Here is a 17,278-nt window from a genome sequence, read left to right on the forward strand (position 1 = left end):
TATGTATTTGGAGATACCTATATATTTCTAAACATAAACTGTTAAGTCCATATAATGTGTTACTTGTATGTATGTCTTTAGGGATGACCATTTGACACTGTACAATCAGTGTGTTCTTCTGAGTACCTCTACCATTCCCAGCTTCACTTAGTTGTCTACAGTACTTTGTGTAGAACTGAGGCTTGTGGCCTTTCCCCTGACCTGTTCACATGTTTGTTTGTGTCAACATTAGTCAGTTACCATTTGTTCAGTAATGTTGGTGAGCCTTTACAGGTAGAGCTTCTGATGTTACTAGGAGACACAATTTCACAGTAAACTCCCTGAACTTTTGGCTCTCACAATCTTTCTACTACCTTTCCAAAATGTTCCCTAGTCTTAGTTATGGGAGCATTTTGTACATGTTTCCATTAGGACTGGGCTCCAAACCTCACTATGTAGCTTCTTGCTCATGTTGAGTCACAGAAGAATAATAGAATAATACTGAGACACATGACTTTTAGGGAATGACAGGATCTCACATAACTAACCCAGCTTTTCAGATAAACAATCTTGTCTTATTCTATTTTCCATAGCTCAGTTATTCAACACATACTCCCACCAAGCACAAATGAATTCTTGGGTTTTCTCCCCTTCCATAGGGAGATATGAGTGTCCTTTTAAATTATGCTGGGATTGTATCTGTGCCCTATGTTCCTTTAAGTCTTCATATTATAGCTCAAGATCCACTTTAAAGCACATGTTATTATCTTTAAGGAATATGAGTTTTCTCTCTGAAGTAATCATGTCCTTTAATACAGTGTTTCCTAAACTTTCATATGCTATGAGTTTAGTTTGGATAAGAGGGGCGCAAGGTGTGTGGTGAGAGAAGTAAGAAGAAAAGTTAAAACAGAAGCTAAACATGGGGAGTTACATGCACAGTAGGGTCTAGAGCCTGCGCTCATTGAGAGCAAAGATGTGGTGAACACAGTATGAGTTTCCGTGAGGGGTTTAATGGGAAGAATTTTACAGGTTCAGGCAAACACTCTGTAGGAAATAGTGATAGGGAAGGGTGAGAAAGACACCCACTCAGGGAATGAGAATGATGGTGGTCACAGGAACAGTGCCAGATTGAATGGGTAGGTTGATTTGCTAAGAAAATGGCTGATCTGCAAATCAATGACAAAAGTGGCTTAGACATTTGTGATCATAGAGTTTGTGTTGAGGGACATAACAAAGTATCTTCAACACAGAAAAAATTATGTTCCCTGACATAATTCTATGCATTTACATGAGTATGTCTCATGTACTGACACCATATACATATGTTTTGATTAAACACTAAAAATATTTGCACAGAGTCCAACAAAATGGGAATTTATTTCACAATTGACAGCAACTGTCTTTAAAAATACAGTTGATATGAAATGCTTTTCATATGAATACTGAACTAGACATTACTAAAATTTAAAATTTTTTTAATGTACATGACAGATTTCCCTGCATGTATAACATATGTGTTCTGAAACTAGACAGAAAAGGGTGTCAGACCTGATGGAACTGCTCAGGTTTCAAGGCACCATGCCTTTAGGCACTGGGAATTGAACCAGGGTCATCTGTGAGAACAAGATGTGCTCTTAACTGCTGAGTCATCATTTCAAATAGTCCCTGAAAATTATCATTTCAGTTGACTTATGACCTCTTTTAAAACATATACTCCCAGTTATGATTTCTCCCCTCTACATTATCTGTCCTTATATCCCTCTCAAACCACAAACTATTTGTCATATTCTCTGATGCATTTCATAAAATCATGACACAGAACATCCACACACAGTGATTATATGGAGTGTATTTGATCTCTACAGACATTGTTACTCAGGTTCCAGATGAGGAAACCAGATGATGGAAGACAGTCTGTGTGTGCTGCACCTGCCCCACACCTGAATCAAACAGAAGCCCAGCTTCTGTCTTACTAGCTTAGAAGAATTTCCAAGGAACAAGTGTTTTGTGGTTGGATTGACACAGTATTGGGCCTCTATCAGCTGGCTTCCTCTACTTTCACCTCCTCCATGAAGCTGCATTCTCAGAAAATTCTACAGGTATATTGGACATAAGATAATACAATGGAGAGAACTTGGTCAGTCCCTGATCATTATAAATCAGTCTAATTAACACTCCTCTGGAAGTCCATTTCCCAGCACAATCCATTGTCTTGTATCACTGTGGTCCATGTAGGATCTATTTCTTGGACTGCTGGTTAATCCACCATAGCACCCATAATGTATTATCTATAGAAGTGTGTGAAATGATGAGATTGCTCAGAAGAAAAACATATTGTCAATAATAGGGCTTGCCTAGTTCTGATATTATGGGCTAGTTCCCTGCAGTGTGGTCTATGTATTGACAACTGAAGGGCACCAGGAAACCACACATGAAGGTGTTACTCATTTAGTGTTGAGAAAGTACACGCCCTCAGATCCTTCCAAGAACAGTATCAAGAGACTTTGGCAAACACTGATATTACTCATCAGGAAGATCATTGTTCAGGGCTAGAGTCCTGGGACAGGCTTTTGTAACTCTGGAACACAAGGAATTCTTAGGATCTCCAGTCTCCACTGGCTAACTGTTAGTGTGAAATGTACCTAAACCACTCTCACAGAAGTGTACAGGGACTAGAAGAAAATGCTGGATGACAAGTGAGTAAGAAATTAGAATCCTCATTTGTCCCTAGTGTTACAGTGATTGCCAGTCCAAAGGTGGGTGATTTTGACCAGATAGATATTTATTATTGCCTTCCTCTCCTGCAGAGATTGTTAAAATGAGGCTAGAAATAGGTCTTTGTTTAAGTGCAGCCTAGAAAAATGTGGACAAGGATTGATGACAAATTGTAATGGACTCAGGAAAGGGTAGTAAACCAAAGGTGGTATTGTTTCTCCTGAGGATGAAAAGGAGTGGGAAACAGGGCTGCTAGAAGTTCAAAGCCATCTTCCTTCACAATTTTGAGGTCAGTCACAGCTAGATGAGAATAGGAATTTATCATGAAAAAACTCTAATTTTAAAATCAGCTCCAAAATATTGATAAATGATTAAACATAGTTGTAAAAGTTAATGGAGTAAAAAGCATAGTATTTCCTATGCAAACATTCAATATACATTTAAGTTGCATCAGATCATATCATATAGATTGGAAATAGTATCACCAATGAATACATTCAACATAAATATTCTTTGGAATATCCTAAGTGTATTTATATTTGGCAATATTGGGGAGAGGCCAGCCAATTTAAGCACTTCCATAATTCTATAATAAATTGTAGACAGTGTATTGAAGCTTATTAAATAAGATACAATGAGGGGATTCCTCATTCATCCCATGGCTAGCTGGGTGTTGCTGCTGTTACAGCTTCTATAGCTCAGGGTCAAGCATCAACACTGGCGTCACAATCCACAGTGCAGAAGAAGTAAGCAATTTAAATCTGAAAGAAGGCTTGTATTGAGTATGCAATGCCTTAAGGAAAAAATTAAAAATGATCCAGTTGAATCATTGTATCTAGGGACATAATTGGGGACTTCTCTCTGTGAGCATATGTTTGTATGTGTGTACCTACAATCTCTAAAATTTAAAGTCTACATAATATACAAAGTTCTCAAGCTATATTTTAGGTAGTAGAATGAATGAAGACCCATTGCCATCATTTGAAATTTTTACAAGTTTCTTATATTAGGCCTTATTTGTTAGTCGCACCCATTTCCACAGTGCTGCACACTCTACAAATAGTCAGAAAGACACTATCATCGGAGTTTCCTACATCATGAGAGATGATAGAGAACTATGAGTTCAGTGTTAGTTCTTCCCACTTGAGACCAAGCCATAAGCCATTCTCTAATGAAGGAATACTCTGGGGGACAGCAGTTGGTACCCCTACATTGGAAACAGTTATAAAAATATGACTCCTACAACCCTGCAAATATTTTCAAAAGCCCAGTGACATCCTCTCCAGAGTCAATTCCCAGTTCAGGAAATCTAAACCACAGCTCTAAAATAGTTCTCTGCACAGAATACCAAAAAGATGGGTTCTCTGGTTGTCTCATCCCACTATCTCCATTTATATAGTTTCCTCTTCTTTGCCAGGAGAAGTGGCTTAAGACTCCTGAGTGAAATTTGACCCTGCTTCCATTGCAGAAATATTTGAAGATTATTGTCACAACTCAGTCAAAATCTTGACCATGTGATATCTTATAAGAGGGAAGCAGTGGTGTCTGAGAAGACCAAAGCGGTTTTTGTTCTGCTTTGTAGAACTGTGTGAATGGTTCACTGATCTTCTGTTGACAGTAGTAAGTGGCAGCATCTTCAGCCTCCATGCTGCTGATTGTGAGAGAGTAGGAGGTCCCAGACCCACTGCCACTGAAGCGAGCTGGGACTCCAGAAGCCAGGTTAGATGTTCCATAAACCAGGAGCGTAGGGGAGGCTCCTGGCTTCTGCTGGTACCAGTGGAAGTAATTGGAGCTTACACTTGAGCTGGCACTGCAGGTGATAGTGACCTTCTCCCCTGGTGATGTGGTCATGGATCCTGGAGACTGAGTGAGGATAATTTCACCATCTGATACTATGGAGAGAAAGATGAAAATAGACAGACATTAGTAGAAAACAGGATTCCAGAATATCTTCACTTTACACAGTATGCAAAAAAGAGAAAGATGACAACAAAGAAGAAGTAAAGGAGGCAGAGGATAAAAGGAGGTAAAGGAGGAAGGAAGGAAGGAAGGAAGGAAGGAAGGAAGGAAGGAAGGAAGGAAGGAAAATATTTCCTTTTAAACTGAAACTTCCATGATGGAAATGATGTTATGTTGGAGTTGGAGATCCCCTTCTTTCTCACCCACTACACTGAGTAGCAGCAAGTTGACAGTTTTCATCAATAAACCCATCTTGTTGTCTGGTCTCTGTCTACAAACTTCTCTTATCTAAGTTAGTTCTCTTAAAAGCAAGTCTGAGCCATCTGTGGTTTCTGAGGAGTAGATATGCAAACAGTAGGGTGTAGGCTAGGACAGTCTTGGCTCATAAACACAGGAGTCCTTTTACTTACTTGTAGTATTTAAGTTGGAAAATACCAAAGGTCTCAGTGTTTTGGTTTTTTTTTTTTTTAATGTGTTTTTGCTTTGCTTTGTTTTGTTTTTTTCTCCTCAATGTCCTATACCCCTAGTCAATTTTATCCTTCACATGTTTTGTCATGTTATCTGCTGCTTTTAAGAAGACCTTGAGCCTCTGATCCTCCTGAACCAGGGTTGTTGTTTTAAATAGGAGTGGGATTCTGGGACAAGCTTTTCAGGGTCCCCAGCTTCAGAGGATGTGCCAATGAAATGTACTTGGACCAATATCACACAAGGGCTCAACAGCCTGGAGACATTGTGGATGATAAGTGAATGAAGAGCCTGGAAACCTCTTTAATTCAAATTTTCCCCATGGCTGTCAGCACTAAGGCTGGAGTAGTTGACTAGATAATGTGTTACTATTGCCCTCTGCTGGAGAGATGGGAAATAGGACAAGTCGGAGCTTAGAGGAAAAATTACCAAGATAATAATCAGTGCAAATCCTAGTGTGCTTGGGAAAGGGGTGAGTGGAGAGAAGGAACTCATGAAAAGCCAAACCCTGGAGAGTTCCTCACAATGACTGATGGAAGAAAAATGAATAATGGTGCAAATACAGTCACATACACAGGCATAAACACATAAAACTTGCACCCCACTTCTCGCTAAGAAGAAATAAGGAAATGTTGGTAAGAAGGCATTAAACATAGATGTAAAAACATGTAAAGTATTTATACAAATACATTCTTTCCTTATTTACAGATATTTATTGTATTGGACCAAGTAAAAATGCATGGATCATAAATATCATAATTCAAATGTTCATTTGACACACATAGCCTACCAAATGTGCCCAGAAATCTAAATTTGGATCACTCTTATTATCTTATTGGTCATTTTTGTCATCAGTTTCATTGTGAATAAGATTCTTCCATAATCACTTTTTATTTTTGAAATTATAATATAGTCACATGATTTTCTCCCTTTAATTTCATTCCTTCAGACACTATGATTTACCCTCCTTGCATATACAAACCTTAGTTTGTGTGAACTAAGCACTTTGTGTACTGAACCATCTCAACTGCCCTAAATCTCATATTCATGTACATTCATTCTGTCAGTTCTGTTTCTCTAGAGAAACTTGAGCAACAGAATCCCTTTTAATACAGGTCCAGGATATTTTTTCCATCCACATTTGTATTTTCTTGACAGCAAATGGGAAATTTCAGAGGGATAGAAAGAGAGCTGGTGACTCTTCATCAGCATGATGTACCCCTTACCACGAAACATGTAATGATGAGTGCAGTATTGATGGTGTACAGCATCATCATACATGAAGTAGAATCTCTCCAGCAAAGAAGAGAAGGTTTGTTGAAGTATGCACTCTATATGGCTTTGCTACATCCCTGCTTTCCACAAAGTCATGGTCAAGACAAACTACACTTGAACTCTAAGGAATATGATATAGCATGGAGGAAAGAGGAGGATGAACCCAGGGGAGAGTATCACAATCTTTCTTTTTGGAGACAAGTGATCCTTGAAGTCCTGGAGTTACTCTCAGTTTTGTGTTATAATAATTCCTCTTTTAGAGTTGGAGGATAAAGCAGATACTTTATTATTTTATTTTTTATTATTTTATTGTATGTCTCTGAGTGTTTTCATGCATGTATGTCTATGTACCACATTCATGTAGTGCCAAGGAGTCCAGAAGAGGGTTTTGGATCTCCTGATTTAGGAGCTGCAGATGGTTGTGAGCTGCCTTGTGGATGTTAGCAGCTCAAGTCAGGACTTCTGGAAGAATGGCCACAGATCTAAACTGTTGGCCATCTTTCTAGAGTCAGAATCAGAGATTTTGTTAAAATCTCCACCATCACTATTCATCCTACATGCCTAGGAACTGTTAGTAAATAGCAGAAGAGAGGGTTTTATATTATGGTTTGATTGAAAATAAGAACTCCAAACCAGAACATCATTGCAGCCTATTGAGTGGTTGTGTAAGAATGAACTTTGAAGATTTTTTCCATGAAGGATCTACTAAAGCCACACCCTTATGAAACACTCTGGTGATATTGAAATGGCTCTCCTGGTAAAGATACTTACCACCAAGTTCGAACACCTAGGTTCAATCCCTGTGACTTATATGGTAGAACTAGAGAAGTGCCTCCCTCATGTTGTCCCAACTTGCACACACACAACAATTTTTTTAAATCACAATGTGTATGGGTGTTTTGCCAGCTTGTATGTCTATGCACAATGTGTGTGGCTGGTGCATCTGGAGGCCCAAAGAAAGTTATGGTTTGAAATGAACTGGAGTTACAGATGGCAGGCCACCATGTGTGTGCTGGGAATCCAACAAGTACTCTTAACTGCTGGGCCATGTCTCCATCCCCTGTTAATAAAATAATTTTTAAAAGAAACAACAATATTTTTGTATATTGACATCAAAATATTCAGTGTAGCTGCAAAATAACAGTGCTAAGAGGTTATCACAAATGATTTGAATTTTGTGTTCCTGATAAGCATATTGTAATATTTATTTTAAATGGAACAATTCCTTACAGAAGCGTTGTAAGTAAAGAAACACTTAGCCAGGCTGTGATGGTGCTTTGCTTTCATCCTAGCACTTGGGAGACAGAGGCAAGTGAGAGATTCAAGGCCAGCCTGGTCTACACAAAGGGGTCCAGGACAACCAGGAATGCTCAGAAAAACCCTGTCCTGAAAAGAAAAGAAAACAAACATTTGTGAGTAAGAGGAGATGAAACACTTTCTAATATTTACTTTTTACTTTTTTAAAACAATGGTGTTGTACCTCATCTTAATACAACGGAGAAAATGACTTTATACCTGAATGTATATCCAATGTTGAAAAATCTCAGAAAAAAAGATGACATAACATAATTAGAGAGAGACTGGTTATCTATGGAGAATAAGATTCTTCTGGGCCTAGAATACCACCATGGAGAACAGAGTTTTATGTGTATTTATTCTATGTACAGCATCTCAGAGACTATAAAAAAGGAACCACCAATCTTGGACTTTGTTACATAGTTAAAAGATTTTACGTGCATAAACAAAATAAAGCCCTTTCCATGTGAGAAATGAAAAAGAATTTGAGTTCTTCCACGCAACTCTGCCCTCACCCTGAATCTCAGAAGGTGCTTGAAACCACTGTCATCTGTGACTCATGGTATTCATTCTCAGTTCATGACTCTTCCATGATGGAACCACCTTGGGCCACCTTAAACATACCATGGAATAACATCAGTTTTGTCTTTCTGACACAAGCCAACAGAACCTGGTGGTATTCTTTAAGATCTTATGTATGACCATCTCTCTCCTCAATTATGAAAATGAACCCAGTTCTAATCCTGTTCTTCCAGGAAGAAATTGACAGAGCCCCTACCACTGACAACTGCGCTCCATTAGGAGCTGGAACAGATTCTGTGATGGTAGAATATTGCAAGCAGCATAAGAATTCCAATAGTTAAATGGGTACCTGTTAGAGAGGCTCTCCATTTCTGAAGACAAGGTCTATGTTGAGAAGGGACAGAGGAGGCAAGAGCAGCAATCTGAGGGTTCTAAGGAACACCTGGGTTAGGTATTTGTAACTGCCAGTTCACTCCATTTTGATGGGAAATGGAAAATTTCCTGACCTTTGATGGCTTTGATAGAACTAATTGGGCAGAGCCATGATAAATGCAGAATCTTGCTGAGTTGTATAACAGATCTGTCCCTTCAGCATTATTGATAATTCCTCCTTTTTAAAGCTATTTTCATGTTCATCCCAATGTAGCACTGAAAAAGACCTAATTCTGCGCTTAATAAATTCATGCTCACCAATGAGAGAAGTGAATAAGATATCATCAGATTTTGGGAATTGTATTAGAAGGACAGTCGCTGTCATTAATGGAAATATATCCAAAAGGCATGCACAGTAACTAGAAGTGTTCTTTTGGGCCACAGAATGGATCATGTTCTTTCTAGACAAACCTGTGGTCTTCTTGCTTTTCTTTGGCCCTCTAGAATAACTAGGTCAGTGTTGAACCAAGGAGAAGAGCCTAGGCTATCCCACAGCTGTGGCCAGCCCCTGCTCAGCCCTCACTGACTTTAACTTTTCCAGGACACAGTCCAGTGCCCAGGAGATTTCTTAGTTGCTTAATCATACTGTGTTCAGGACTCAGTCCTAGCCAGAACACAACATGCATACAAGTAACCCCAGGCAGCCACAGGACTCCTACTACTCTGGTTTTCAAGTACAATAGCATGGCCTGGAGACTTTAACATGTAAGTATCACATACACTGCTTAGGTTTTCAGAGGTTAATTATGAGTATTTCTTGTTTATTTCATATGTCAGATGTGAGATGTGATATCCAGATTACCCAGACTCCATCTTCCTTCTCTGGAACTCTGGGACACTGAGTCCTCATCACTTGCCAGGCCTAGCCCAATCAACAGAAACTAAGTAGTTCTTCTAAGCTTCTAATCTATAAGGCATTCAATTTGTAACCTTGTGTCCCAGGCAGGTTCAGTGGCAGTGCATCTGGGACAGATTTTGTTCCCACTATCAACAACCTGAAGTCTGAGTATATTGCACAAGAATATCCCTCCCACAGAGGGGAACTAAACAGGAGGTCCCATTCTTAATCCGGAAGCTATCTTAATTGACAACTGCTCACAAAGGAAAAGTATGTTTTCTCTTGTAGAGTGTTACTTGGTATACAAAACCACAATTAAGGGTAGGTCAGTTGCTCAGCAGTACATGGCCAACACCAAACAAACTCTGTGTTTCTTTTGGAGAAGTTTTGTCTCATAACACTTTCTTTGGGTTTTTTGTCTTGTTTTTTTTTCTTTACTTTAATGGTCTTTTACTTACAAACTATGGTTTCCTATTATGTGTTTCTCTGAGCCATTTGTCTGTATATGTGTGCATTCCTGTGTTTCTTTTTCCCTGACGAGTCGAGTCTTGGTAGTTTCTGGAAATATTAGTGGTGAGTCCAAACTGTAGAAATCAATTCACAGGGGGAAGGTACTTGACTTCATACTATCAATGGCCATTTTGTCCTTGCTCTGTGCTTCCAGGCTCACTATGATGTAACTGAGAGGCATTAAATACTTCCCTCCTGATGAACTGAAATCTCAGAAAATGTGAGGCAATGAGTACTACATCTGAGAAGTACTCTCAGCCAATGTAGACACCAATAGGAGCAGCAGGGGCAGTGCTGTGTTGCACTTTTGCTTCTCAGAGTGGTTCATGTTATGTCTTGTATCACTGTGGGGGTACCCCAAAAGTGTTGACAGTAATAATTCCCAGCATCTTCAGACTCCAGACTACTGATGGTGAGAGAATACTCTACCTCAGATCCACTGCCCCTGATCATTGAAATGACACTCCATCTGCCAAGTGGAACTCAGGTACTTTCTCTTGCTTCTGCTGATACTGAGATAATGAGCATTCAATTTCCTTACAAGACTATCAAGTGATGGTAACAATTCCTCCCAGAAATGCAAAGAGGGAGATGGGGTCTGGGTCGTCTGCACATTACATGTAACACTTGGCATTAAAAATACAAAACAAATGCCCACATGATTAAGCATTCCTAAAACAATCATTACCTGATAACCTGTAAGGTTGTGGATAGCCTATGTAGAAGACCTTAAGGCAGAAGACTGGAGAAATACATGCAAATCTGTAGAAGCTGGGCACATCTACTGAACTGGCTCATTTCACTAAAAACTCAGCAAGGGTCAGGGTTCCCCAGGTGTCTCCTGCCTGAACCAGGATGTGGGTATTTTTCTACAAAGAATATGAGTCTCTAGGGGCCAAAAGGAAATAACATTTTGTTCTGAGATGACATTATCTTTTTTTTTTAAATAGCTCCAGATTTATTTCATGCTTTCTTTGGCATTACCTAAAAATAGGTGTGTGGTACAATTTTAGAAGTACAAGCAGGTTCATGGGCTCATTTTCTTTGTGTTACTCAGTATTACTCATTGCTGATTTTTTTTAATTGTGTGTATATAAGTATACCTGCTGAGTCCATTAGTGTTGCTTATATATGCATGCTTTTACAACTCACTACTTGGAACTGGAGAACCAACTATGGGTCTCATTTCTGGAAAAGACTGGTTTTTCTCCCTCTTGGCAGTCAACAATTACCTGTAGCTCTTCACCTAGTGGTAGGGCTCTATGAGAAGTGCCTTGTCCAAACTGGTATATCCAGTGGTGCTGTCATCAATCAGGTCTTGTTCAGGAAGCCATATTATTGAACTTCTATGAGTGTAGATTTCCCATCATGTTTATAAGATACACTCTCACAGAAGATATCCTGGTCCTTTGGCTCTTACAGTCCTTCCTGACCCTCTTCTGCAATATTCCCTGAGCCTTAGGTGTAGGGAATTACATCAATATTGTCTGCATCTGAAACAGAGGAGGTACAGTCTATTAACCAGTGTATCCAGTAAATCTTCCCAAGAAGACCTATCGCTCATCTCCTTAGTAGAACAGGAAAAGACAGGGGAACGTACTTATTAGGATCTTTCCAAACATTCATATTATTTAGAGCTGAATGAAGTATAGCTGCCAGGGCAAAGTGACAAATCTGCTTCCATGTTCTTAAGAAAGAAGTTATAAGAACAGGACATAGAAACCCAGTCACGCATAGCCGGTGGTGTGAATCAGTCTCACTCGCTCACACTGTTCAAGTCTCACGGCTTTTTTGAAAATATGTCTATTCATTTACTGATATTAAGATAAATGATTGGAGATCCAAGACTAAGTGTAAAAGGGCAAGGTCCTCCAAAGGAATGCATGTTGTCAATTAGGTGGAAAGGAATACTGTGAATAAATTATTCCAGTTTTCAAACGTTATGTAAGCATATTCCTAGGGCCTCAGCATCTACCAGGTAGACACCATTCGGCAGATCATAAAAGGAGGAAACACAGTAGACAAAAATCTTAAGAATTTTATTTTTTTGTAATATTGAAAGTTTCTTGTGTGTTTTTCTGCTTCTACTTATTGAGAAGGTCATGTGGGCACTGTTTTTTGATGATTTTTTTATTTTTATTTTGCAATACATTTCAGTTCTACATATCAGCCACGGATTCCCTTGTTCTCCCCCCCTCCCGCCCCCTCACCTTCCCCCCAGCTCACCCCCCATTCCCACCTCCTCCAGAGCAAAGCCTCCCCTGCGGACTGAGATCAACCTGGTAGACTCAGTCCAGGTAGGTCCAGTCCCCTCCTCCCAGGCCGAGCCAAGCGATCCTGCATAGGCCCCAGGTTTCAAACAGCTGACTCATGCAATGAGCACAGGACCTGGTCCCACTGCCTGGATGCCTCCCAAACAGATCAAGCCAATCAACTGTCTCACCCATTCAGAGGGCCTGATCCAATTGGTGACCCCTCAGCCATTGGTTCATAGTTCATGTGTTTCCATTCGTTTGGCTATTTGTCCCTGTGCTTTATCCAACCTTGGTCTCAACAATTCTCGCTCATATAAACCCTCCTCATTCTCACTAATTGGACTCCCAGAGATCCACCCGGGGCCTAGCCATGGATCTCTGCATCCAGATCCCTCAGTAGTTGGATGGGGTTTCTAGCACGACAATTAGGGTGTCTGGCCATCCCATCACCAGAGTAGGTCAGTTCGGGGTGTATCTCAACCATTGCCGGCAGTCTGTTGTGTGGGTATCTTTGTGGATTTCTGTGGGCCTCTCTAGCACTTTGTTTCTTCCTATTCTCATGTGGTCTTCATTTACCATGGTCTCCTATTCCTTGTTCTCCCTCTCTGTTGTTGATCCAGCTGGGATCTTCCGCTCCCCCAAGCTCTCTTTACCTCGACCCTCGCCCTTCACTACCCCCACTCATGTCCAGGTTGTTCATGTAGATCTCTTCCATTTCTCTGCGGTTTTGATGATTTTTTAAAATTTATTTAACCAGATTTCATGAGTTGAGCTGTATTTAGAAAGAAGAGAAATTCAGACTTTATTTTGTTTAGGTAGCTAAACTTATTTCCTAATAGAGAATTCTAAATTTCAGCTACATTCTCATTTGTAGGAGAATATATATTCTTCTACTAATTCATGTGGGGTTGTATCTTTTCCTATGCCTTTTGTTGATGCATATGAGACACTAGTCCATGAGGAGGATCTGGAAAGGAAGATGAACCCAAAAAGAGCCTCAAAGTAGGTGTTAAATTTTAAGTTCTAATGCTGCAGAGAAGTTGAGAGCATCTGTAGGAAGGGCATCTCTCTTCCAAAAGATGTATAATTAATTCATTTCTTCACTTTCTATTTAATATACATATAACAAATTTTTACTCTGATCTAAAATTTGTTAATAATAGTTTTTAAAAACTCACATGTATAACATGAATATATTCCCCATGATGCAGTTATCTTCAAAGGCCGCTTCACACAGCCCAGTTTCATCTGTATGGGTTTCATTTTCAGGGAAAGCCTAAATGAGTTAGCCTATAGGAATGTCTGTGAGAACCAACATCATGATTATAGCAGACTATCACAAAATAGAGCAGCAAATAAGACAATGTCCAAGAAAACCCTAAATGTCACTTTATCCTTGTCTTTACAGTTAATACCTTCCTCATTTATCTAAGTCTAACCAAATGATTTTTGAGCCATCAAAGCACTGAGAAAACATGCATAACATTTCGGTATGTCAATTCTAGGTATATTCAGACCAAACACGGATACCATCCAGAGAAAGAAGAAAAAAGTTAGCCCTCTTCTTTGAAATGGAATGAGACAACACTATTGCTCTTATGGCAACAGTCATTAAACTAGTATTCTGCTTAATGGTGGTTTGAAAAGAACCCTGAATGAAGAGGTACAATAAGATGGACAGACTACATAACTACTGTGAACAATGAGCAGCGAACAGTATTCTGTCACTGAAGTGTTGGCTTTTAACACACATTATTATCTGAGAATGCCAGAGAAGACTTTTTAAATTACGTTTTAATTATCACAGTGTGAGCATTCCTACATTTGAAAAATCCTGTAAGAGTCTGACCATGACATTTTCAAAGACTCTGAAAGTTTTACTTAATAGTATCTGGAATTTAGATTGTATTCCCATGTTTTGAATATATATATATATATATATATATATATATATATATATGTATATATGGATGTGCAGCATATCTACACACATATATGCACAGATCTTGTTGTATAGAGATTTTTCTATTGACTTTTTAATATTATTTGCCTTGGTCACTATTTTGTGAACATTGCTACTTAAAACCTTGAATTCCCTTGTGCTGTTATGAACTCAAAGCTTTCTATCCTACCTTCCATAACATGCTGTGTTTAGACTTCCTCAGGCACCCTAGTATTATTCCTCAGTAGTCACAATAAAAAGCCAACTGTGGTAACTGTCATGAAATTTTCAGAATTTTGATTCTTCATGGCATATTTATAACATGTATGTGAGACATTTCAAGTATCATCTGCAATTTTCAGGTCAGTAGAATGTGAGATATCATAGAACAGATGGAAAATGATGAACTGCACTAGCTATGTGGGAATCTTCTGGAATTTAATGACTAGATTGGTTATAGAAAAATATGAGGATGTGATACTCTTTTCTCTTAATGCAAAAATGCCTTCCTGTTATCCACATTATAACAAGAGATGAAGAATCCTCAGAAGATTAGGAAGTTCTGTTTCAAAATAATTTATATTATCTACAGTGATCATAACAGTCACAATTTAGGAAATTTGCTGTTGTTCACCTAAAATATTCCAGAAAAACAATTTTCATATGAACATTTTTAATAAAATTCATCATAAATAAGATTGCAAAAAAAATCACACACCAGCATGTAACCAGTCCCAGAATCTATCTATCTCAATTAACAGCTACAGTTAGAGCAGCCATTTGGGATGGGAGCTGTGGAGCCTTACATAGGACATTATACTTCTACTTTTAAATATATTTGTAAGCACTATTCTACCTCCCTAAAATGAAAATTCTGTAATGAAATTAGCATGAGACAATTAGCTATATATACTCTTTTGTAGCTCATGTCCATTACCTAGAGTCAATCCAATTCCGTATCTTAATTTGTAGTCTTTCTTGTTCTCTTTTCTACATATGACACTATACACACATGTACACTTGCTTACATATATACAGTTATCATTACCTATATTCCTCAGAAGAGGTAGAATGTGAGATTTTTCTTTCTAAGATAATGTGGATACAATTAATATTAAACACTATAAGTAGATCAATTTTCCTGAAATATTGTAATTCCATTTTTTCTTTGAAGCTAGATAGTATTAATACATATACCAAATTTTCATTATCCACTCATCTGTTGGTGGACAACTACCTTGATTCCAACAGAGATACAAGATATTGAGGCTTCTTCAGAAAACACATTTTAATTACCTTAGCAGTCTTGTTTGAAGTCCAATTTGATGATAATGGTGATGATGATGATGATAAGTAATGAATACAGTGAAACAGCTCCTTTTGTACAGTTTTACCTTTTTTCAGCCATATATGACAACAATCTTAGAGGTTACATCAAAACCATAGTGTAGATATGGCCTGGGTATGGAGAAGGGGCTCTCAGAGGATGTGGCAAGATCTGACAAAAGTATTTTGGCAAGGGCTAAGCCACATGACTGTGTCTCAGTTTTTCAGGTCTCTGAGAAGACCTACTAAGCAGGAAGGGTTGTAGAAGAGATATGGGCGAGTTTATGCATCAACAGAAGGCATAGGAAAAGATACAACCCCATATGAATTAGTAGAAGAATATATAACTATGACTCTTTGTGGTAAGCACTATGACCCCAAGTTGCACAACTTCTTCTAAATTTTATATAGATATCATGGTATATATATATATATGTGTGTGTGTGTGTGTGTGTGTGTGTGTGTGTGTGTGTGTGTGTGTATAATTTATATATTTAAATAAGCATAAAATAGCATGTTTCCCTATGGCTTTTCCAAACATGCAGTGCTATCTATTATTCATCCCTCCCCCCCTTTACTTTCTTCACTTCCTACTTACTCATTTTTCTACCCTGATACCAGTTAAATTCCTCCTCATCGTCCATTTTTTTCCATTATCTCTTTGCTAACACAAACCAGTACAATAACAACAAAAACTGACATTGTAGATGAGGGAAATCTCCTACATGAAGGCAATTAATGACTATTAATAAAGGAAAAATCTGTGATCTCCAGGGAGTAATCAGTTAACAAGTATCCAGTTCTTCAAAGTCACCCCTAGACACTATGAATATGAGCAATGTAAAATGGACTCAGCAAGAGCTATATATAAACATCTCTATCTATTATCTTTCTCTGTGTCTCTCTCTAACTCACTCACTCTTCTCTCTTCTTCTGTGTGTGTGTGTGTGTGTGTGTGTGTGTGTGTGTGTGAGAGAGAGGGGGGTAGTGAGTGTGTAGCAATAATAACTGAAGACGACATCAAGAATTTAAGAGAATATGGCACAAGGACATGGGGATAATTGGAGTGAAACTGTATCTATATAGACACACTTACCCCAAAGAAAATCCCAATAGCTCACAAACATGGTAAAAATACACATATAGATTGAAAAGGCATGATTTGTAGGTCCATGCTTTCTCTTCTCTGTTCTTCATTGGTTCAATCTGTTTGTACAACTTCATTGGTAAAATACCATCATTTAGCCTTCTCCCCAGCTTCAAACTGAATTTTAGTTTGTTTCATACCTTTTGCCCCAATACTTGTTAATTTCTTTACATTACTCTCATTCATTTTGTCAGTTACTGGTCTGGACTTCTGCCTCTTCAAGGTTTGGGGTCTTGTTCAGAGAATTGGAGACACAAACATAGAGTGAAACACGAAAGGATTTTATTCAGAATCAAACTGAAGTAAAGGACAGATAGACTGCAATAGAGTATCAGTCCCTTCATGAAATTTCCTCAACAGATAGTTTTAGGAGCTTCTGCTTGTCATCCACAGGAGAATATAGTTGCTGAGAGGTCTAATGTGTATAATTTTCTGTTTTCATTGATACTCTTTTTCAATGTACACATCCTTTTACCGTGATATATCTTATTGCAATCATATGCATGATAGATCATGAACATGTATAAGATAGTAAATAGGACATTTTTCATGAAATGATAGTTTTAGAACTTTTGTCAGTTGTAGACAGAATAGGTTGACTACTTCTACTCCTTTAT

At 38.4% G+C, this 17,278-nt stretch overlaps 1 gene segment (V, D, J or C); it reads right to left on the reverse strand.

Annotated features, from left to right (window-relative positions):
• Window positions 1-4,188: 4,188 nt before the first annotated feature.
• On the reverse strand, window positions 4,189-4,905 carry LOC128099625 (Ig kappa chain V-VI region NQ2-48.2.2-like). The segment is given in 2 exon segments: window positions 4,189-4,586; window positions 4,857-4,905. Coding segments are annotated over 2 exon segments (447 nt in total).
• Window positions 4,906-17,278: the final 12,373 nt, after the last annotated feature.

Source organism: Peromyscus californicus, unplaced genomic scaffold (assembly GCF_007827085.1).
Source record: "Peromyscus californicus insignis strain IS unplaced genomic scaffold, ASM782708v3 Scaffold_6__1_contigs__length_162567912, whole genome shotgun sequence".
NCBI classification, from domain to species: Eukaryota; Metazoa; Chordata; class Mammalia; order Rodentia; family Cricetidae; genus Peromyscus; species Peromyscus californicus.